The sequence below is a fragment of the Zosterops lateralis genome (genome assembly GCF_965231275.1).
Source record: "Zosterops lateralis genome assembly, chromosome: 3".
Lineage (NCBI taxonomy): Eukaryota > Metazoa > Chordata > Aves > Passeriformes > Zosteropidae > Zosterops > Zosterops lateralis.
In genome coordinates, this window is record NC_139764.1 from 28,046,863 (window position 1) to 28,071,444 (window position 24,582).

Sequence of the window (24,582 nt, forward strand, 5' to 3'; positions counted from 1 at the left end):
AGAAAGAAAGAAAAAGAAGAGGTGCCATTAATTAAAAAAAAAAAAGTAAAAAGAAACCCTGTAAAATTAAATTTCTGCTGTTAAACCCCTTTTCATCCTCCTTGTTTAATCTTGTGTGAAGGTTCACCAAGAATCTGAGTAACTTTTGGAAAGCAATGCTAAATACAACTAGCAAATTCCTTGAAACATTCACGCATGGTTTAGTTGGGGCCAGACAGGAATGGTACCATATGTGCCTATTCACATTTCATGACCTTTTTTTCTCTTTTATGATTCCTGTAACTTACTTGCTTGCCTATCTTTTTGGCCAGTACAACAGAAAATGTTTTCTCCCCTCTCTTTCCAACTGCATGGCTCTGCAGCAAACCACACTTTTTAACACATGAGGGGAGAAGAGGAGGGGGGAGACACTGATATTTACACCGTGCTTTCCATTACCCACTCTGAGCTCCCAAAAGTCCCTTTTGCCCCTGTTAGGTCATTGTCATCATACTGCAAAAGCATGCCGTTGACCGAGAGGCTCCTCTTTGTCCAAATGTTTGTTATCTTTTTTGGGTAGGTGCAACACTGAGATGTGGCAAAGTCCCCCATGTCAAAAGAATGGCTACGTTTAGTTTTGCCCTCCAGAGGCAACATGAGGAAGCTGCGTAATTTGGACTCTGTCTGGCCCAGCAGTGGCTCTTTGTCCGAGTGGCGGGCCACCGTGGAAGTTCTGGAGTCTGTCATTTCCTCCTTTTTCTGACATTTCAGTTCCAGGGAGGCAAAAGCTCCCATTAGCCGGTCAATATTGTGTTTTGACCGGGAAGGAGGCCTCCATTTACTGGACAATGTGCCCTGTTCACTTTGGAGGCTGTAGTTGTCACAGTCACGGCTATTTGCAGAGCTGGAGGAAGAGGAGATGCTGCTCCGTGCAGACTGACAGTTAAACTCCATAAGTTCATTTCTCACCACCACTTTGGGATTGACTTGGGGCAAGACTCCATTCTGAACTGGTTGTGCTCCATTTGTCTGTGAATAGACGTTGCTGACATTAGACATCTTCCCTTGGGAGTTGTTGCAGACCTTGTAGCGGACCATGAGAATTACAATGAACACCAACAGAGTTGCCACAATGATGCCTCCAATGATCAGAATCATGGTCCCACCCAGGAACTGGCTGTGCATTGACTGGCACTGAGGGTACTCTTCTTTGGTGAAGAACTGGGCGCATCCCACAATATTGGTGGCAGTAAGGGTTGTGGCCGTGTCATCCCACATTGCCAGGACGCAGAGGTCATAGCCTGTTCCAGAAACAAGGTTGGTTACAACAAAGGCCTTGTTTGTAGCTGGTATCATCCTTGGGGAAAAAAAAAAAAAAAAAAAAAAAAAAAAAAAAAAAAAAAATACAAAAGAATTGGTTATTCTTGACACAAAGGTAAAAGAGAGAACAGAGATTAGAACAACATTATGTTAACTGTTCCGAGTACCGGCAGAGATGAGCCATTAAATTCAGAGCCATAAAATTCGAACAAGCATTCCAGCTTTCCCAGCTCCTGAGAGTTCAGCATCCCAGCATTCAGTAACACGCAAGTTTTGAGGGCCACCTCTCAACTGTGCAATAAAGGGAATAAGAAAAAGCAGGCCAAACTAAAGAAGAGATTCTTCTTCTTCTCACTTGCATCTGTCCTAATCTGAAATATATTCAAACCTGAACAAATAACTCAGAATAAAAGCATACAAAGAGCAGTTCTTTCTGAGTATGCAAATGACCCTTGTGCTTGCTGAGTCTCAACGTGGCAGGTGTCACATCACTTCACAGGTGCCTGAACATTTACTGTCTAACATCAGCAGGTTACTTACCTTGTGAAGGCAAGGGTTTACACTTAGTTTTCTCATTGACTGATAATGAAAAGCAGGCAACCATTTTTCTCTTTTTCTCCCGCTTACTTTCCCCATCCTCCTACTCCCCACTGTGGGAAATATCTCCTAAAAATGCAGCTAGCATCATCATCTTTGCATAAATTTATCACTGCAACCACCTTCCCCTGTGTGAGTTAGAAAGAAACACTGGTATTGGCAGTATGGGCTGTGGAAGTGTGAGGAGAGGCAGGAAGATATAGATATGGAAATGAGAAGGCTTCTTTAAAATAAAAAATTCTACTAATGTATAAATCCATTTCCAAAAACCAAATAGCTAGGGCAAAGCTCCAAGTTGGGATATCTAGGGACATTATTCTTTGCTGCCACAAATCTTAAGCAGTCATTTGAACTCATGCAATATTAGAGCATCACTAGCATTCAAAATTAGCAGATGGGAATGAACATGGTCTACCCCCATTTCAAACTGGTGAAAATTGCAGCACATTAGTGGAACACAGTGGAGAATCTCAGATTTGGTGTCTGGTGGGTAGCCAAGAATAACACCAAGGAGATTACTGCTCATTACTGCTACATTACAGGCTTGGGTGAGAGAAAAAAAGCTGAAATTAAAACAGCCCATTATGACTTAGATCTGCAGGTCTTTTGCACCAGCATCAAGGGAGTCCTACAGGCACTTAGAGCACACAGTGAGCTGGTGTGACTATTTGAGATGGTAAGGCCTGGGCACAGGAACAAGGCAGACTCCTTGTGGGAGTGCCAGGCTTCCTCAGCCTCAAATCATTGCCACAGCTAGCACAAACTGCAGCTCTGCAGAGCACTTTCTGTGCAGTGGGAGGGAACAGACCTGCACAGAGAAGCAGCAATGTCAAGGCACTGCAAAGATGATTTTGTGATCATCTTTGCATTTATGCATTCACGCCACTTACTCAACCCTTCAGTCTGGCCACAGGCGAGGATGTGGCTCCTTTTTAAAAAGCAAACACAAAAATAAAATTCTGTAAGGAAAAGAAATATCGGTGAGAGACACTTGGAATATAAACATCATCTGTCAGGTTTACTCAATGTTGTATTTGAAATTCTAGGCACATTTATCATCCTAATGGAGCTGTTTGACACAGATATAGATGAGCTATTCAGAATGAGCCGAGAGGTCATAAAGCAGCCCTCATACAACACTGAAGATACTGTTGCTAAAATGGTTTCCCGAAGTTGAAATATTTGGTCTCAAACTATTTCTAATTGTAATGCTTTCCCTGTGGCTCTGTGAACAAAACACCTCTGCTCACAGCAGACTGCACTTTGTTGAATTGTTCAAGTATATAAATACTTTGCACACACCAAGGATGATATATGGAATAACAGAATACTATTGATCATCGAACATTTGATTTTAAAACCTTGAACAGTTTGACCAATTGTTTCCTATCTCCTTCTGTAGTCCTATACTCCACTTTTCACCACCACTCCTAGACCAAAGCTTAAAAAATTTCTGCAGTTAAGTCATACAGAAGTTATTTCACTGTAAAACCTCATTACAAACAAGTTGCACTGTTAGCAGAAAGAGTAGTCAGCCCTACATACTGGGTCTTGGACTTGGGTCATAACTGTTGGAAAAACAGGACTATAGCACCATCTGTTAGAGTGGTTCCTTTGGCTTTGCACTGATGGAACACAGAGACAAGAGAGACCATTGTCTCTGAGCAAGCAGCAAACACCTGGGTTTACACACTTTATAGCTTTGCATATGTCTGGTCATCTGGTGCATTTTTGCTTTCTCACCACTTACACAGCCCTTCAGTCTGGCCTCAGGTAAGGAGGTGTCTCTTTCTAAAAAGCAAACAAACATACAAAAATAGAAATACAGTTGTTCAGCCTCACACACTAATGCCCAATTTCAGTGAACACTGATAGCCCAAATCATTTACAACTTGCTTTCTTCAAACACAATTACAAAGAAGCTTCCAAGGAAGTGTAACTGCCTAGAATATTTCAAGGACTGGCAGGTAGTGAATAGTTGCAAGAAATGTATAGCCAATCCATTTTTGAATGTACAGAAGTGAGGCCATAACTAGTCCTAAAGCCTGGACAGGTTAACTGTGTTGAAATGTGCTATAATAAAAACCTCATCTTAGCCTTAAAAAGAAACAGGGGAATTTCTAAATTCAATGAATTCTGGAAGCTACATCTGTGATAATATTTGGACTAATAATGTGTTTTTAAAAGATTACTGTTGTAATGCCAATTAAGGAAAAAGAAATCAACTCTCCATATGCATCTAAAATTAAGAATTTTGGATGTTTCTGTAAACTTTAAATGCTCTTGTAAAATATTCAAATTATTCTGCTAAGGAACAGCTAAACATAGGAATAAGCAACAATTTCAGGCATACTAGGAGCTGGGTAATTAATTTCAGACTTAGTTTTCTATCTTACAGGGAAGGCAAACTTGTTCTCTTAAACTTGCCAAATTTTAGGAGTATTTGGCATTGCTCCATGCTTCAGTCTACCCTCCTCAAACATGCTGCCAGTCAGATATGATGGATGACATCTCTCAATGCGCCCCACATCTAAAATCGATGCAGACACATTTTCATTCTGGGATATTGATGACTCTTTATTTGATTGTCCCTAACACAGGTAGCTGCAAGGTGCCACTTCAATCTTTGCTTTGCTGTCTGAGAGGGGGTTTCTCTTCATGGCTTCTCCATACGTGGAGTGCCATTAATCGTGGACCACCTGCCCTTAGCTCTGGGACTGAACAGCACAGAGCTGCTGTAAACCTAAGGAGACCCAATAAAACTGGGTCTAGGCAGAGATCTAGCAAGGTATTGTTCAGTCACTCAGACCTAAACACAGAAAGCTGGTTTCAGATAGCAGGGATCTGGCGCACTGGAGGTCAAAAATAGCTTTTTAAAGTCGTTAGCTTCTAGAACTCAGAAGATCCTGGTGTTCACTTGCCAGCCCTCAGATAGCAAACATACTTCACAGTTGTGGTATCTTGAAGCAACAAGCTTGATATTGTCCACCTGCTCCTCAGGGCAGAGTGACCTTGCAGAGATGCTTCTTATCACAAAAGAGGAATAAAGATCTAAATTTGATAGTAGCATTTCTTCAGGGGAAAAGCATGACAATTGACTAAGTGTAGGAGGAGATCAACTAACAAAAGGCTTGCTTATAGATTATAGGTTATTAGGTTTTAATCTATCCAGTTTAAGAATTTGTGGAGCAGTGAGGACTGGTGAAGCAAACACACAAATAGGTTTATAGAGAAAGTGTAAATTTAGTTCCAGTTAGGTCAAGGCAAAATTTGAAAATCTTATGGAAATTTCTAGATCCAGACACATAAGACACAGTAACTTCTGCCTTTCTTGTTTGGTTTATTCTCTTTGGAGTAGGAGGAGCAGGCAAATCTCTACATTCCCCCCAGGATTTTGTTATCTGATTTTTAATCTAGCTTCTGAATCCTATCTGAAGGTCAAAATATCCCAAAGAAAACTGCTCATATATTAACAAGGTTCTAACCTCTCTGAAAATCCTGCCTCTATAAGGAATGAAATGAGGATAGGGGTTTTACAACTGACCTTCTTAATGTACAAGATAAAGCCCCCTTCTCTCACCCTTTGGCACAACAGCTTTAGTTACTGGAGGAGGAGGAGACCTATGGCCAGGATCGGGGCATGGCATTAGTGTCTGAAATAGAACAACAGCAGACAGATGCTCCTTGGAGAGTTAATGTGTGAGGAAGAGCTGTGGAAGCCATGAGGGTTTGCAGGGCTTGTTCAAGCTATGCATTCCCTTCAATCCATGGAAAATGGTGCCTCATTTTGTGAAAGCACCAAAATGAGTCCATGAGACACTTTCATAAAAAAGGGAAGGAGAGTGCTAGAACTCTTATTTGAAGTCAATCTTATTTTGTATCATCCCTAAAATGTCCTTGTTATGTCCTTGTGGACGCAACATACAGAAAGCAAGAAATTTTGTGATTATTCACTTTGGAGTGTGGTGATATTAAGAAAATTAGAAAATAAATTAGTTAGAAATGCAGGGGAAAAAGGTTTGCTGCAGACTGCTGTCATAATCCCAGATGTAAGTGAGCACTGAAGCTTGCAGAGAGTGAACTGTGCTGAGAATTTAGGATAACTGAGTTTTATTCTTCCTTTATCAGCTTCACTGATATCAGCCTCCACTTTATCAGTAACTCTCAGTTCCTGAGAAATCATTTTGCTGTACTGTAAGGCTCCTCATTTATAAAATGGAGATAATGCCAAGCAATCTCCTTTCAAAAGAGGCCTGTAGTGTATCAGAGGAAATTAGTAGATATTGTGATTACACTGTAATATACAAACGGTTCTTTTTTTCTGTGTAGCGCTGGAGATTAGCCGGACTGAACTGCTGGTTAATACTGTGGCTATGCATAACAGACAAATTAGACAAAACTCAGATTAGGTTAATTGGCTAGGCAATTCTCTTCCTTTTCTCCATCAAAAGAGGGATATGATATGATCTAGTTTTAGCATAAAACTCCTTTAATCATAGAACTTGCAGGGATTTGTCAAGCAAATTCCTTTGGGAAGGTACTTGCAAATTCCAAGACTCGTTTTAAAGTAGCATGCTGTACTGTGTTGCTTTTCTAATAGTATTTTTTTTTAATTATTCCATTTTTAATTACTACCCAGGACTATATACTACCTATGCAAAATTCTTGTTTCATTATCTGGGTCTATAGACCACCTGTATGCAATTTCTCCTTCTGAAATGAATGCTAGGACTTTAAAATAGAGTCATGCTAATTTATTAAATGATGTATCAGAAAAAGGTGGGCAAAAAAAAAAAGGTTAAAAAAGCTTAATTCCTTGGGTGTGAATTGCAGCTGTTGTATACTATACACTAATTATGGAGCAACTGCCAACCGACGGTGTCAGTAGGCACTATAATTTGTAATGAGGAGGAGAAAAGAGAAAGAGGGATGCAAGGGTGAAATAGCAATTGCTTTGTAAAGTTATAATCCAGTTAATTATCACACTATCGTTTCTGTGTAATAAAATCTTACTGTGAAAATATCAGTCTCACTGTACAATCCTAAACTTCCTCTTAGATAAAGTTGTTTTCACTGGAGTGCAAAATATTACTCTCAGAACTAGAAATCAATCCAGAAAAGATAAACACTGGAATCTGAACAATTTTCATTTTTCAGGGAAAAAGTCTCATGAGAAAAATGATCCTTTTTTCATTAATATGTTTGTCTCCTATTTTAAGATATTTGTGGTGTGTTTTTTTTTTTTTTTTTCCCTTCAGTCCCGTTTCATATATTTTTTTTTTGAGGAAAAGATAAAGGATTCCAGGTAATTTGCCATTGAGTGTTGTAGAAGGGTCTGAGAGAGTCCTACATTTCAGGTAGAGTGTCCACCTGCAATCTCAGTAGGATAGAAGTAGGATGTTAGAAAAAAGGGAGAGGGAAAATGTCAGTGGGGGCATACTACAGAAAGATTGACTAAAAATCATGTAAAAATATGACCTTCCAGGCGAGTCAAGACAATTGTAAAGATAGTAAAGTGAATCAAGAGTGGAAGGACTTCAGATGGTGGACAGAGATTAAGAAATCTGGAGAAAAGGGCAGAAAAAGATCAGAGGAAGACTAGAAGGATCTAAATTGAAGTGAAAATGTCACACATGATGTATTGCCTGGGAGAAAGAGCATGCAATTGACAAATTTGGGCTGCAGACTTAGCATTCTTTTTGGCTGCCAACTTTTGTGATTTGCTTGAAAGTTTTATGAGATATGCTGGGGTATTTTTTTTCTGCATTTTTGTCCTGGAAAGCCTCAGTTTCTGCAGTGATGGAATAAACAAAGAATCAAAAACATTATTAAAAATTAACTAAGCTAACAATGGAGATTAATTTCTGACCCTCCAGATTTCAAAAGTAATCCTTGAATATGTGTCTTCAGATCATCCTAAAGCCTCAGGAATAAAAGGAAAAAAAAATCCAAAACTAAAAACACAGGTAAAAAGTACCAAGTATATTTATGTATGAGATCTCTCTTTCGGCACCTGATTCAAGATTTTTTTAATTTAGAATCTGGGAAAGACAGAGACCTATTGTGACCTGCATCTTGAAAAAATGACAGTTTTATTTCTGGTGTCCTGGGAAAATAGATGTTTGTTAGTATTAGCAACAGGGTATAATTCCTCTGTCAGTCATGTCAACATAAGGAAATGTCAGATAATACCAGGAGGTAGCCAGACTTTTTCAGTAAACACTAAATCAACCCAGCATGAATAATTTCCTGCATTTTTATTTTATTAGTTTTGGGGGCTTTTATGATATGCAATCATAATTTTGCCTTCAGATGGAACATTTATTATTAAACACAAATCCCTTCTTGCTTTTCTGAAACTTATCTTCTCATCACTCATTCATCCAGCTGCCCTTCAGAGAATCTGTCTTGTCAAAAGAAACACATAGTATGTATAATTTCATCATTATTTCCCAATTTGCTTATGTTCTTTCCTGCTCTTTTGGGGCTGAAGGTGGGGAAGAGAAGGTAGAGACCAAAGCAATTGATATGCCTGCCAGAAGATGGTGAGCCAGAGAGATACTGATACTTGATATATGCCTTATGCTATAAGGAAAAGTAAAAACCAAAACATCCCAAACTTTAAACTATTGGCTCAGAGAATATAAATTTTTTTGATAGGCTGCTGAATAATGTCCCCTGAGGGTACTTTGAAGTAATTTATCAGGTGACAGAGGAAAATGAAGGCCTGTGGGGGATATCACAAGGCTGAGAAAGGGGAACCATGGTATAAGGTGCTCTGCTCCCCTCCATTGCCATTGTTCTAAGGGAAAACTCTCTCCTCTTTATAATTCTCAACAAGATCCTTGCAAGCCTCAAGGAGCTGCAGTCAGGCACAATGGGCGAGGCACTTGGATGAAGATCACCAGAAACATCTTCTGATTCTTTGAATCAATGAAGGTGCCCACTTCAGCTGACCAGGAGCAAGCCATTGCTCTGGGACAATCTCGTTTTGGTTCATGTTGGTATGACAACACAAAATTAGACTTTCAGGTTCCCTGATCTATGCTATAATTTCTTTCATGTGGACACAACAGCAGCAGACATTTAATGCCCTGAGCTTTCAATTTTATCTTTAGAGGGAAAGCAGATACACTCTAGGAAGCCTTGTCAGTACTAAAGATTAATCCAGTCACACCCAAGCTATTCAGCAACACACAGAACACCTTTCACCTCATTATACTAACTGCCTCAGAAAAAAAATTTCTCACACTAATTCAAATCCAACTAAAACATATTTAAGCTCATTAGCAGAGTAATTGAAAGCCCACACAATATTTCTGTTAGTAAATGTGAAGCTGAAGTATTTATGGAAACAATGCAGAGGCACAGTAATGAATTCACTCTGTATCTACACATAAATGTAGAGTTAGAAAGCTATCATAATTCACAGCAATGTTTCATAGAGCCAGCATGTATATTTCAGATTACTCAACAGTAAAGTTAGCAACTGACAGTGGCAGCAACATACTACAACTACCCTGTTTCTAAAAATGAGGAGAGGCAAAAGTTTTCCATGAAAAGTGTGCTCCAATCATTAGGCAGAATTGCAGACCTGGGAGACAGGTTTTTATAGACAAATGTCTGCTACACTTGTCTGAAGGGTCATGGTTATTCTCTCTGACTCAAGCAATTCTGAATTCTTTTTTGCAGTGTTGGACAGTTACATCAGAAAAGGTCATCATTCCATACCAGCAGAGGTTACCAGAAGGGAGCAACATTAGAAGTAATGAGCACATTTAGAAACTCAAATGAAATTAATTTGGAAAAGGGAATCTGCTATTTTCCTGGCAGAACACAGCTGTCAGATTCTGCCATATGTTGTCCTTTCTTGAGAGTTACAAGGGGGTTTTCCACTTATTTCCAGGCAGTGAAATCTGTGTAAATTATAATGAAGGGATCCTTTTTCTCTGAGAGCTCATGTGAACTGAGATGAATAGGATCCTCAGTGACTTACTAGCAATTTTGTCCATGGTTGCAACTCAAAGCAGTTATGCCACGTTAAATGTCCTGTAGAAACTTGGTGTCCTACCACATGGGATAATTTTGTGTCTGGAAGGTCGTGCTGGAATGACAAAAGCTCCAGGCACTGCCTGAAGTTATGTATGCCCATACTTTGTAATTGGCTGGACAAAGCAAACTCCAACATGCTGTTTCAAGTTCTTCTGTCAAAAAAATCTTTGTGCTCTCGTAAGAGCAGTGTGGAGTCAGCCAACAGCTGACAAGACTATTCTAATTATTCCAACCAAAAGAAAGAATCGTGAAATGAAATGAAATGAAATGGGCATTACTACCCATAGAAACTGTCTATACACTGATACATCAGCCCCCTTCTCTCACCCAGAAGAGTGTCTCAGCATTAGTTTAAGACACAATTTATGCATTATCATTAAACACATATCATTCAAGTATTTCCCCACCCCAGTGATTGAACCTGTGGATAGTCTCAAGAGATAAGAAATGGTTATCTACCAGAATCTCAAGCATCTCTCTTATCATAAAGGTTAAAAGAATAGTTTAATTCCTAGAGGAGAGAAACGGAGAACTGCATTTGCCAATTTCTGTAAAATGAGCTAAAGGAATATCTATCAACTCACCAAAGGCACAGCCATAGTTTACCTATATTTAGAGAACCTCTCTGGCAAACTCTTTACTCAATTATTAAACATTGGAATTACCTTGTGTTATGTAAAAGGGATACAAAATAATTGTTTGCTTCTTGTAAACTGAGGAAAATTTTGAAAAACAGAAGCAAACAATCATCGAGCTTCTAGATTCTGAGCTAGAAGAGAGAGAAAATTTTTTGGAACAAAAATTTCCATGAAGCATGCACAAAGTAAAGAAAACCAGAATGATTCAAGGTGACTTTTGAAGTAACATTTGGGAATTTTTTTTTCCATATGCAGAATGAGAACAAGGGCTGCAAAAATCACTAATGGTCAGAAAATATTGCCTCATAAGGGTGAAAAAATGCCGAAAACAAAAAAGAAAAAAAAGTAACATAAATGCCTTCAACATAATGAAGGTATTTCCTAAAAGCAGAGGTTTGGTATTTTGTAATTTTCTGGGTATTGCACATAAGGCAAAGGAAAAGGTAGGCTAGAAAGACTGGATAGCCTAGAAAGATGAGGAGATGTTGAATTTTGGAATGCTCTACAAAAGAATGGAACACAGTTACAGCCTTTCAGTTTGTGATACCAAAGTTAGACAAAAGAATTGCTCACCAACCAAAGACACCCTGCTTTTTTTTAAAGCTGAGACTCGAATGAAAGTGAAGAGTGACAAATCCATTACTGAAAAGGAAAGTAAAACCCACCCAACAAGAAAACAAGTTTTAGCTTGTAATTACCTCAGGAGAAAGAAAATGAGAAGTCAGTTATAGCTCCAAATAGTAACATGATCTTATTGTCTAGAAATATGTTTTATCATTTAGGAATATATTTCTCTGATAAAGGATCTTATATAAGTGTCACAGATTTCTGGTACATAAAATTTAGTAAAAAGTAGTCTACTATTTATTTACATTCTACAAACTCTCTACAACTAGGAGTCTAAAAGCAGCCTAGTAAAGAACAGCAGTCCAGAATCCAAGCTATGCATCTCATTAGTGAACTCATTTGAAAGAGGAAAGCTTGAGCAGTGTTTATTGGATTTTTGTCTCTTCCAGGTATATTGCAAATATATTTTTGGCCATCCTCAAATTAGTTCTCACTCACAGAAAGTATGCAGAAGATTTTTAAATATCAGAAAAGGAAAGAGATCCTAGTCTTTAACAAAGTTGCATATTAAATGAGTTTATAAATATAGGACAGCTCAAATTGGGTATCTCCCAGTTATTTAAGAGAACTCCAATTGTTCTCTTTAGGTTCAATGGTGTAACACTAAGAAGAGAGCAGAATTTCTTCTTATGTTTCAACTTCCCCAACTGAGTAAAGTTTTCCTGGCTCCTGAGATTTACTCACTAATGGCTAAATTACTGAATATGGTTTTAAGATCAAATAGACTCAGACAGTGAGCAGGTGACCAACAAGTTGTTTGCACAAAATCCCCAAATACAACTAATGGTAGGTATTGTATCAAGTCTGTTGATACGGCTACCTCCAGATCTGCTACGTTTATTTGCCTTTACCATGATTAATTGCCAGCCATCATTCCTGGAGGTTTTTGCAGGCATGGATATTTCATTGTTTACCAAGAGAATAAAAGCTTTTACTTGTTATAGACATCCATATGAGGTCATTACAGACAATAAAAAGCAGCTTATGAATAATTTTACTGAAAAACGATAAATTCTGTGGAATAACATGTAAGAGTGCTCTGCACTTTTGAAAGGGAAATGAAAGAATGGATTTTTCTTTATCTTTGCTTGAAAAACTTTCAAAGAGTAATGAAGGAAGAGACTGACAGATTGCTCTGCTTTGGAGAGCTTCAAGGGTAAAGACTGAAAACCTCAAAATTTTCACTCTGTGAAATCTTCTCTGAGCTTTCCTGCTGTTAAGTCCAGATAGCCTTAATAAGTAGAACATGCAAAAATTACCCTGAGAGCTAAAAAGGAGAGTGGAATAAAATGCAAATCAAATGCACAATGGTACTAAGTGCACAACTTTTGCCTGCTTGAAGAATACAGAATCATTAGTCACCTCTACTGTCAGTCAAGGGAATGCTGTCCTCATCCTGTCAAAATGAGCAGTAGTAGAAATTTGCCAAATGTTCGTTGATATTTAGGAACAAAAAGGTTGTGCTGAACATTGATTCATTACACCAAGCAGCATCAAAGCCTCAGTGTGATCCCTTTAAAAAGACTAAGAAGTCAAAAGTCAGACTCATTCCTAGAAAAGGAGCACAATAAATACTTTTAAAAATCACTATATAGAAATATAAGATTTCAGGTTTCTTTGGAGAGTACAGCCAGCACTGTGTTCTGGGTAATATTAGTTATAGGGCTCTGTTTTCCCATATGTGTGTTTGTCATGAGTACTATTAGTACAGTAATCAACACTTGACTCAACTTGTCTAATACCCAATGTAAACCTAAAGAGGAAGCTTAAGCATGATCCTCTGTAACCACTCTGAGGGCTGGGAGATTTGTTAGATCCGCTGTGATTAAAGAGCAAATTATGTTGCACACGGGAAAGCATTCTCCCCTCTTTTGTCAATAAACGGTTACCTTAGAAGTACCAGAGTGCAACTCTGAGTTTATGAACATGAGAATAAGGAAATTTTAGTCCCTTACGAAGCACTGCACAGTTGTTCTTCATCAGCAGATCTGCTGATTTTGGCTTGTTTGCAGTGGGCTGGGTTAGAGGGAGTCCTAAACTTGCCTCTGTACCACTTGATACACAGCTGCTGGGCTCTGAGTTCACCTCTCTAAATGACATTTCAGGCCCCTTCCTGGGTCTCACCCAGGGCCAATCCCATGATGTGGAATTAGAATAAGTGGAATCATCAGTCTGTGGCAGGACTCTAGCAAGGCATAGTATCTGTCTTTGGCATGAAGAGAGAATAAGGGCCAGATGAGCATCTTGATTGATGAGATGGCCTTTCCTTGCTGAGGAAGTCAGCCAGCTTTGTAGAGGTTTTAAATTTTTTTTAGAAGTTTAATTTCCTTCCTTATTTCTCTGTCTCACCAAAATGATGGAAGGATGGTCATCCGCAAAAAGAATGAAGCTGCAAACCTGCTGAACAGCAGCTCTGACTGTACAAAATGGGAAGATGTAGCCTGTACCCAACTGCCTGTCAAACGAATCCCCACATTTCCCTCATATATGTAGTAAAAGAAACAAAGTGGGAATGGTCTAATAAAAGCTGTCTGAAGATCTGCTTGGGAGCTGCCTTTGTTTCCATAGTGGCTGGAGACACCTCAAGCAGAACACATCCCTTGTGCTTCTCTCAGGAGATAGTAGACATGTAAAAAATCCTGTGTCCAAGTGCCTCAAGGGCTTTTCATTCACTTTGAGATTGCTTTCAAACCCATTTAGGGTGTAGTCATTTCCCTGCCATGTTCACTCTGTCTTTGCAGGTGTGTATTTGTACCATTCCCCCACATTCAAGCGTGAATCTTTTACTGATATTTGACATTGATGCTATTGATGTTTACCTTACTCTAACAGTGCCAAAAATCATAGTGACAGTGCCAAAAATCATAACTTGGTGGTTGGAAAGGATTGCAGTTAGGGATGAAGTGGAGATAGCTGTGGTACTGCAGAAAACTTCTATGAGCTATTGGCTTTAACAAAACTCTTAGAATTTACTATTTAATATGACTCATATGCAGACTAAAATTAACTTACCTCAGACAACAGATACTCCAGATAGAGCCAAATGATTCCTCACAAGGCATGTGTTTTTCTCTTCCACAATAACCTGACTGTAAGCTACAAGTCAAAAATGAGTCTGATCCTAAATTCATGTGGCTATGCACTTAATGAAGATAAAACTGTGACTCATAGTGATTAAATTTCAATGAAATATTGAAGAATGCTTAATTGGTTTCAATACTTCAGCAGTAAAAAGAATTTATTCTGTCATGACTAAAATTCATAACCATGTTTCAGAAAATGAGTAGGTCTTTAATGACTATGATGGCAACATTTTGCAGTGCCATAGAAAAGGTGAATGATCAGAAAAGCTCCTATAAACACCTGCATAATTTCTCACTCCACAGTGTAACTATATGGTAGCCTGCCACAGATTTCACTCAGGTCTTTTTTCCTCATGTGCACTCTGGGTTTGTTGGCAAATACTGGCCTCTCTAAAGTGTCCTAGAACTTTCATAGTCATATTTCTGGTGCCACTGCTATGTGGATATTTTTTTCTTACCTTGCTATGGAATGAATCACTCCACCCTCCCTCCAGCACGAAGACAAATGTGAATGTTGCTCCTGAACATATGGTAGAGCCTAAAAAAAGGGTTATCTTGTAGGAGTGTATCTGTATGCCTCACTTATCACACTGTCCCCAACAGAGAATTTAAGAGATGATAGCTTCTTTTTTTCTTTGTCAAACTGCTCATGTTCAGCATTTCTCTGTCTACAGCTTTCCAACATGCTCATGATTCCTCGAGAGAGGAAAGCCCACTCCCAGTACAACTGGCCTTTTATGTATTGCTCAGCAAACTTGGATTTGCTCTGCTTTCAGGGACAAGTTTTATAAGGTTCAAAAACAAATGTACAGAAATTTTCCTCCTTTGTGTGTTCATAATTCCTGTGTGACATTATAGACACTTTTTTATCTCTGAAGACTGCAACCTGTAATCATATAAAGAGACAGATTTTCGAAGTTACAAATTTCTACACTGCTCTCAGTTTGAGAGAGAAGGTGTTGGCATAATATTTTATCCCAAAGCAATCTTCTCAGATTACAAAGTTTGTCTCCCTCAAGAAGCTGTAGACACCTTCAGAGTGACCCATGTGATGACAGCAAAGGGCCATTTTTCTGTGAACATTCACTAGTCTCAGGCAAATACTTTGAGGATTTCAGAAAGCTTTAACCAGTGTTGAAACTATTTAACCAGAATAGTCTCTAACGGAAATGCTTTCTGTAACTCAAGTGATAGCTACCGCGAGTTGAAGGAATACCTGGCTCCATTTTTGTTTATAAGACAATCCTATACAGGTGAAGAAGGCTCTTCCAATGGTTCTGGGTAAAATAGATTTAAAGGTGGGTAGAGAAATGGCTGCTGTAGTTGCCCATACAAAAGTTTACAAAGCCGTTAAAAAAGCAGACCTAGGCTAAAAACTGAATGAAACACAACCCCCTTACCTAAGCAGAAATCACAAGTTTGATGTCAGAAATGCACACTTCTAAGGATGGGAGGAAGACAATTTTGCCATAGATGCAGGATGCCTCAGATAAAGGTGAATTTTAAGTCTATGGGTCAATATGACTATAAAAGAAAAAGTATAAAAATTGCAAAGGCATCAGCATTTTCATCTTGGTTTAAATCAGAGTAGAGTCATGGGTATGTGCACAGGGGCCCTAGTGAGCTGTCTGGTACTGAGACTGCTCACCCATCCACAAGCACACTGTGTCTTAGTAATTCCTTCAGTGATGACCAGCAATCATTTCAAGGCTGAGTTTGTGCTCACTAAACCTGGCCTAATATGCACCACTGCACTGAGCTTGTAATTATTTCTTAAAATGAGTCTGCTCATGCAATCTCTCACCTGCAGCCCTGCTGCCTTTGCAATGCTTGAAGCCTGCACACAGACATATCAAAAACAGAAGGAGAAGCAGCAAAGAGGGTGACAGTGATGAATGGCTTCAGGGACCACTGACCATCCCAGACAGCAATACACCCCAAAAGACACATCTAGACCAAATCTCTTCCACAATGAATCACAGCACAGAAGGTATCGTGAACGGCAGAGAGGTGTGTGTGCAGTGATGAAAATATCCTTGGATGCAACAATCAAGGGACTGGCTAGTGAAGAACATTCCTATAGTGAAGCAAGAAAAAAGCATACATATTCATATTTTTCCATCTCGGATGCAGCCCAATGCAAAGTGTCATAATATCCTCTTAGTTTACTCAAGTACAAGTGCTTTTTGCAAGCTGTACCCTGATAAAATCAATCCACGAGATTTCAGTGGAGCAGGATAGGAGACACTTCATGGATCACAGCTTAATAGCTTACCCAGAGAATAAACAAGGATAGGGAAAGAATTTGATCCTGCCTTATGCTTTCTGCACCTGTGGACACTGCTTAAGGTTTGGTAAGACCTTTCCTACCACACTTCTAGACAGCCAACAGTGTCTGAAATGGTCAGTACCTGTGGTTTCCATCAGCCTTACTTTCAGCAATGTTCAGGAAGGGCTGGTACTTGGAGACAGCCCCTGCCATGTCTGGTATAAAGGCTCTCAAGGAAGACGAGGCCATATAGTGCCTTTTTTGATGCAGCCTAAGAAGATCTATATTACTGTGGTGATGTGACTTCCAGTTAAAATAATGAGCATTCACTCACAGAAGTTAAGGCAACTGAAACCTTAATGCATTCAACTGGAGAGAGATATTCAGTTTTATTGAACCTGCTGACTTCACCAGAAGAGTTTGATTGATGGTTTGACTGCTTTAACCTTGCCTTTGTAAGGGGTGGTTCTCAAATGTTAGGAGCAGTATGGGTAGTCATGATCATCTACTCTGACCTCCTGTTCAGCAGAGTCCAGCACAGGCTGGGGCCTTTATCCAGGGACTCTTCCACTGATCCACAGCACTGTGGTTTACTGGACACGGGGACTAAAGGATTTCTCGGGATGAAAAGCTGTTGGCTCTACCTCTGCCTACTGGTTCGTACCACAACATCAAAATGTCACATCTCATTTCCACTTTGAATATATATGTCCTTGCTTCAGCCTGAGTAAGATAAAGAGTGGTTTGCACATCTGCATACAAAGAAAAAAAAAAACAAAGAAAAGACTTTGAGGCAGGATGGAGAGTCTATTTTGTCTACATAGTCTATTTAAAGCTGTTGAGATTTATTAAAGTTCTGAAATTTAATTTTGGAAGAGTCAGGGTATGAATTTCTATACTTGTGGAGATTTGGAATATAAAAAATAAACTCATGGGTGATTCTTGGTCTGTAACTGGCCAAGATGACTGGCTAAATAGTTAATGGATTTTTATAAAATCACTTTTATAAAATGATTGAAGGGCAGACTTGAAAAAGCCTAGGTGGTTACAGACAACCTGTCCAAGGAAATGATAAACATGAAGACAAGTATCAACAGTTTAATTATGGGAAAATACCTAGGAAAACTGGTTGAAATTGAATTGGATACAAAGACAACATGGAAAGACGAAGTCCAAGATATTTCATGCATAAAAGGTATTTAAAGTCAGTTCTAGAGTGTCCAAAGATAGGTTGTTTTTTGTATCCAGTTACTTCCATTTGAAACATGTCTGTGACTGTGAGGAATTTCTGTGTGTTATTATCACTATTAAAAGTTGCATAGAAAAAGTCCCCTAAGATTTAGCGGCTTTTTCTGAAGGTCACAGGACCATGTGAACACAGAGGAATGTAAAATCAGCACCTTTTCAGCTTAGTTTCTTACAGTACTACTCAGTTCTAAAGTGATTCTACTATCACACGTGTCAGGGAAGTCAGCATCGTTCAGCCCAAGGGTTTTGTCCAGCAGATCCTTTCATGACAAGCCATTTTCAAAACTTCTGTTGTGTAGATGAAACAAAGGTGACCTTTATCCTTTGCTTTTCTCCATTTAAGGTCAGCAGCAGTTCTCCAATCTACTGACAATTGCACGTGATGCCCATGGAGAATATCCCATTGTTACCAATGATTAATAATTGCATTGCACTCCCCTCAGGGTCATAGCTACCCAACACCTGAGAATTTGAGAATGATGGAACACCCCAGGAACAGATAAGCTTAGGAATCCTTCCAAGCCAACAAAAAATCACCAGCTCTCTAGGAGGTTCTTCACAAGTCAGAGTATCATTCTCAGAATAACATGTGCATGTATCACAAGATTGGGGAAACCAGACCATAGGAGGTACCAGAGAAATAGTTTAAGACTGATTGTTGCCACTTCTTAACTCTGTTCACTATTGTTCACTTTGCAGAAAGAAAATGTCAGAAAGGCAGTAATTTATTGTCCACTCTATCTGTGTCTTTGGCAGACATTTCATTTGCAGTTGTGCTGAGAAGTGCACTCTGAAACACACAACTTATCCCAAAACCAGCAGTATAATAACATCACGAACCAGCTTCCAAAAGGGCTGCCTGTGGGAGTAGTGTATCAGTCACTTGGAGATATAGCTGCCGATTTTAACCACCAAAAACTTTTATTTCTGGTAGCTCTGTAGAAAAAAAATTCATGCATCAAAGAGAACTGGACTATGTTTAGGCTGGTGAATTGTGTAGAAATGGCTCAGCCACTAAAGCTCAGCCTTCCTGGCTGCTAAGAGCTCTGAATCACTATGTAGAGACAGAGCCTTGCCCCTCTCCTGGCAAGGTGAGGGGCCAGCCCTGGTGATTCCAGCTCTTGGGTCCACCTGAGGTGTGGCCTCCAGAAAAGTGGGAGTGCCTCTCACCCGGCCCAGCTGGGCGTGGGAGCTGCAGGAGGAAGAAAGGCAACCCTCCTTGGGCTGCCTCTGCAGCCATTGCCTGAACAAAACACTGGATCTTGGGGATACAGAATCCTCTCCAGGGGAGCCAGGCTGTCTGTTTGTGTAGGCTGACAACTACACTCAACTTTTTCGTAAACAAAACAGAAGGCATGTGAGATTGCCAAAATGCTAACTCTCTGCTACACACTGTAATTTTTGGCTGTGAAGTTCAACAGAGCTTTTCTGGATTCGTAACAGAAAAGTATCTTGTAATTCTCAGAAGCTGCAGTTCATTTAAAAAAAAAATTAAAATGAAGTAGTTTTGTTGGCATCTTTTGTTTTTAATAAGAGTACTCATACATTCAAGCAAAAAAGTAACCCTGTTTAGATACTCATTTTCAAAAACAGAACTTAGGGAGCTTGTTTTTCAGTGAAAACCTTTAAAATATTAATGGAATAGAATATTATTTCCTACATATTTTTCTTACACCTTCCATAATTTCACTTTTCAGTTTGGGGGAAATAGATTTATAATTTTCTAAGTTGTTCTACCTATAGATATTTAGAATTAACAACAGTCTAATTAAGAAAACTTGAATTTTTCATTGAATAGTCACTCTCCACCAAGTTTTTGTGCTTATCCAGATCTGATTGAACAGCAGTTAAATTTCCATAGTTTCTGAGGATGGAAAATAGGACTGAAACCCACAGAAAAGTCTGTTCTGCTTCCATTTCTGGTCTGCTATACAGCAAAAGAATCATTTTACCTCATTTTACCTCTGTGGTGGAGTAGAGAATATAGTGGATTTTTAGAGAACTGTGTGTGTTAACCCATCATTGGAAGCAGCACTGAATTTCTAATTTCCAAGTCTTCATAGAAGGTTATTTCACTTGTGACTATCTCAACTGTAGTTACTATTATGTTTGTGATAGACACATGTATAAGGAGCATCCTATATTAGCTCATGAAACTGTGTCCTAAGTATATATTCATCTATCTATGCTTAGTAAAATATTGCTTATCAAAAGAGGTGTCCAAAAAAAGTGGGGTGAGAAGGAACAGCAGAAGGATAAACAGGCAGTCAAACCATAAAACACAGGATCAAATTACTTATCAAGCAGAAATATTTAAAGAAAAAATCTACTACAGAAAAGTCAACCATAATAGATCTTAAGGTTCACTAGTTAGCAAAAAGTCTCACAGACCTGCAAGCTTGTTAATTTCTGAAAAGAAAATAAAATCAAAGAAATTTCAGTCTAGCCATAAATTAAATCACAAGTGGGAAAAGAGGATCCAGTCCTGACAAAAGGTCTGTTGTTACTTAACACTAGTAAGCTCTTGATTTGTAGAAAAATCCTGAGGGGAAGAGAAGGAATACATTAGGCAAAGTTACATGTAATCCTTATTTGGGAATGGAAAGGAGGAGTAAAGATAAATAAGACTTTTTCCTCCAAGATTGATCCCTCTGCCTTCACGTACCTTTCTATGTGTTCATGTCACCCTTTTCAGATTTTATCTTCCATCTTCATTCCTCTGCCTTTAGCTAAATGTTTTGAAGCTCTCTGCCTTTTTGAACTGTCATTAAAACAAGGTATAAGAGACAGCACTGCACATAAACAGCAATGCATGTCACTTGCTGAACTGTGCTGTCACTGCCGGCAAAAACCCAAAACATCACACACTCAAAATTGGGCAAAACATCTGAAAATATATGAGGGCTTTTTTGTTTCACCTGTAGCAGGGAGTGTGCAGTTGGGACAGGACAAATGTGGTATCTATTGCTGATGCCAGAGAAAGGCTGACAAATGTGATGACTCCCAGGACAGGAGCTTCAGCTGGAGGTTTTTAGCTCCTGCAGCTGTGACTGTGTGAGGCAGAGCTGTTTGGTTTGTGTCTGGCAGATGGACTCATTACCTGTGCCAAACAATTCCCTCCCTCAAGGACCTTGTGTAAAGAATTTTGCATTACTCGGATGTCTCCTGGACCATGTGCTCAAAGCTCCTACAGGCAGTAACTTTGGATGCTAGTAAACCCATGGTACACTTTGACTGTAAAGTTGATTGGATATTTCAAATTAAACATATTTTTAGTAATAAAATAGGAGGCTCTGCTAGATCCATTTTTTCTTGCCTCTTGTAAGAAAAACGAAAATGAAAGCTGTAGCTGTGGGGACCAACAGTGTTCTTCCTCTCCCTGGCACCTGTGAGGGGTGCTCTGCTCTGCCCTTGCACTGCCCCTCCACCATGTCCTCTGCTCCTTCCCCACTCACCCACGAGCACTTGCCTCCTCTCCCTGCACACTCCAACCATTCCTTTGCCACTGAAGGAGGTGAAAGCAGGGACAATACAGGCTGGGAGCAGAAACTCTGTGGTGAGGGGGGAGAGTGCAAAGTGAATGTGATGAATTTAAGGAGTCTTACATCCAGAAGGAGAGTAACTCCTCAAGTAACTCCTCAACTCCTCATGCATATGATGTATGGTGGAAATGGGGCTGTCATTCTGAAAGCTGTAACATCCCAAAGAGATTGATAGCAACACTTCTACCTTTCCATATGAAATGCTTTTATTTTATTATTTTCTTTCCCCATAAGCAAACAAAACAACTGGTATGGAGAATTTTCAGTCTACAGAAACAGATGTTGCAATATTGGAATTTCCCATGGGAGAGATATTCCAGCATTTGTTCCATTTTAAACAAGGCTAGAAAATAAAACTGAGTTGATGCATGGTTTGTTTCCTCATAGCCATTGCAGAGGCAGGTGTTTGGAGGGTGTGCTAGACAGATGTTGCACACTGCTGCAATGACTGTAAGACCGATTACCGTTGATCTGGGTTTTTAAAATCAGCTCCTTGTTCGATGTCAAGAACAGTCAATTACATTGTGGTTCCGTCCCATTACATGCCAGATTAAGGTTTCCTTTGGCTAAATTGAGGTACTAGATTCAAAACTTCCCCAAGATAACATCTTTTGTTTGGGAACTAGTAAATGTGACCTGGTTTGGAAAGCAGCCTGCAGCACTTTTGAGTATATGCCCCCCGGTCCTCAGCAAGCTTTAGCTGGGGTTAAGCAAAGGAGAGGAAAATTACAAGAGCCAAGAAAACTCAAATCATGTCCTCGGAGATTTTAAGTAGGAAGGACTCCTGTTAAGTTTCTATGGCTTTTCTTGGACTCCCTTTGCTACCTTAAAACCACAGAAAGTTTCTGGGCTGAAACCACATAAAAAGGGTAGAAAACAGGTTTTAACCTAGTGCAGACATACATGGTTTCACTAACAAGTGGATGTGAAACTTGGCAAGCACATTAACCCAGCCCTTAAATGGAGAGGTACAGGGACCAGCAAACTGTCAGGAGCTGCATCAGAATGGAAGCTATTTAAGACCAATGAAATAAAGGACTTAGTCTGAAAAATAAGCTCTGGCATAATTGGTTAATTAAACCACAGCCAATAAAATTATCTACCATGAAAGAGCCCAAACAGGGAAAAAAAGAGGAAAAGTGAACCAAAAACCAATATTATGTTTCAGTGAGAAAAAAACTTACCTCCCAAAAAACACACAGCTAAAACCTTGTATGCTTTCACTAGGCAGAGTTTGTATAGCACAAGGCCTTCCACCCCACACCAGCCTGTACAAAGGTGCAGCACTGTGCCTTGGCATGGGACTGCTGCAGTCCCTCAGGCTGTTGTTAATACTCCTCACAAGTGGGAATTCTGCTCCCAGTGCTCATTTCATCTTTCCCCTTGCAAAGAGTTCTTCACCTCACAGCAGTTGCTAGTGTCCCCAGAGAAAAAGAAAAAACAACAATTTAACCTATTGGCCATACATATAGCCTTGTGTGCTCAATGGGGGTCACTCCCCCAAGCAAACCATTCAAGAGACAGAAGTACTTCTGCACTGTTTTATTCTAGCAAAGAGAGTGCAGCATTTCTAGTGCCACTGAGAATGCAGGAGGTTTGTCTGACACCACCCAGAGAGGACAGAGCTGTCCCTGCCCCTTTCTTCAGCCAGCAGCCTGTGACAGCAGCCAGCCTGGGCTCCATGAGGCCCTGGGCAGGAGGAGCCAGGTTCTGATGGTGACTCCCTTGATGGCTGTTCCTTCTTCTGCCTGCCCAGGGGCAGCCACATCATTGACTGAAACAGCAACCAGAGGAGGCTGCAAGGACCCAGGGGTGGAGGGGAGAAGCAGGGGTCCTCTTGCCTTCGTTGCCTGCTCAGCTTGCAAGAACATTTGGCTCCCTTTCAGGGCTAGAATGGAAGATGCACAGAGAGACAGGACAGTTCCAAACCAATTTCTTTTCTCTTCCCCTCTCCCACTGCCCAACCTTGGCAGCGCTGTTAAATTCTTCTCCCACGGCACTTCCAGGCTGCAGGCATCACTCTAGTGACACAGAGTCACCAAGCTGAAACTGTGCCTCTACACACCCAAATTAGCCAGATTCGAGTTCCTTTGGACACTGCCAGCCGTCTCAAGCCCGCAGTTGAAGGAGCGTGGGGGCTGCGCATCTTTCTCATTCCGCACCAGCCTTGTGGAGCAGAGGCGTCCCCACCCCGCCGGCGCCAGCAGGGCTGATTCATCGAGCTGACTCCCCGGGGCAATCTGCCAGACGGCAGAGCTGCTGCTGCTGGGGTGTCTTGGTGCTGTCAGCTGCCCATATGTCTATTGGGCAGCTACTGCCTGTGCAATCCCCACTCCGAGAAAAATTCCGAGCACGGTTTGGGATATCTACATAAGAGCCAATTCTACAATCTAAACTGATAAAATAAACGGATATTAAAAAAAAAAAAAAAAAAAAAAAAAAAAAAAAAAAAAAAAAAAAAAAAGGTATTGGGTTGAGCAAATAGGACTTTTGTGTGTTTTCTAGTCAAAATGAAGTAAATTATGGGACAATAAATATATTACAAGGCTTAGACAAATTCAAAGTGATGGAAGAGGAAGGGGAGGGACAACAGATGGGCGAATACAGCATGAATTCACACCTAGTGCTGGCTGTCTCAAACTGTTCATCTCTGCAAATAAACTAATCTGTAAACCAGGAGCAGCTGATCAAAAGAAGCTTAGGGCATAGCCTTACCTTGCTGTCTGCAGGGACATTTCAGCCACCTAAAGCATGGCTGTAGCCATATAGTGGATGGACTCTTTCCCATCCAAAGATACCAGACCAACATCCCACTTTCTTGCCCGGCACAAGTGCATCTATCTCTGCTGCTGTGGCACACATGTGATTTTGCTTCCACTCTACATTGACCTGAAAAGGCCAAAGCCTGTTTCCTTTCTGGACAGAGCCACATTATTGGATTGTTGACAAATGTTCCAGGATCTAATATGATCACGCTGTGGCTCTGAGAGGTCAGTGGGGCTGTGGCAAAAGGGCAGATCAGCCTGTTGGCCAGGCTGCTTTTCTCTGCTATGAAAATCAGAACATTTCATTTTAAATGCATATAATTCTCAATGGCATTACAATTTCAAGGTTTCTTTAGATAAAAGTACTAGCCTGCTATCCTCAGCTAGGGCTGGATTACCATTTTGCTTGGCCCTATCACAGATTATTATGGATTACAGGGTACATGTATATATTAGACTGCA

The 24,582-nt window shown here is 40.0% G+C and overlaps 1 protein-coding gene across 1 annotated transcript in view; it reads right to left on the reverse strand.

Moving 5' to 3' along the window:
• Positions 1 to 417: 417 nt before the first annotated feature.
• Positions 418 to 24,582, reverse strand: part of LRFN2 (leucine rich repeat and fibronectin type III domain containing 2) — a gene marked incomplete at both ends in the record, with an annotated part of 34,214 nt that continues 10,049 nt past the window's right edge. The window contains one exon of the mRNA XM_083856106.1: positions 418 to 1,336. Within this exon, the coding sequence (XP_083712232.1) occupies positions 418 to 1,336 (919 nt within the window). The remainder of the gene's footprint in view (positions 1,337 to 24,582) is intronic.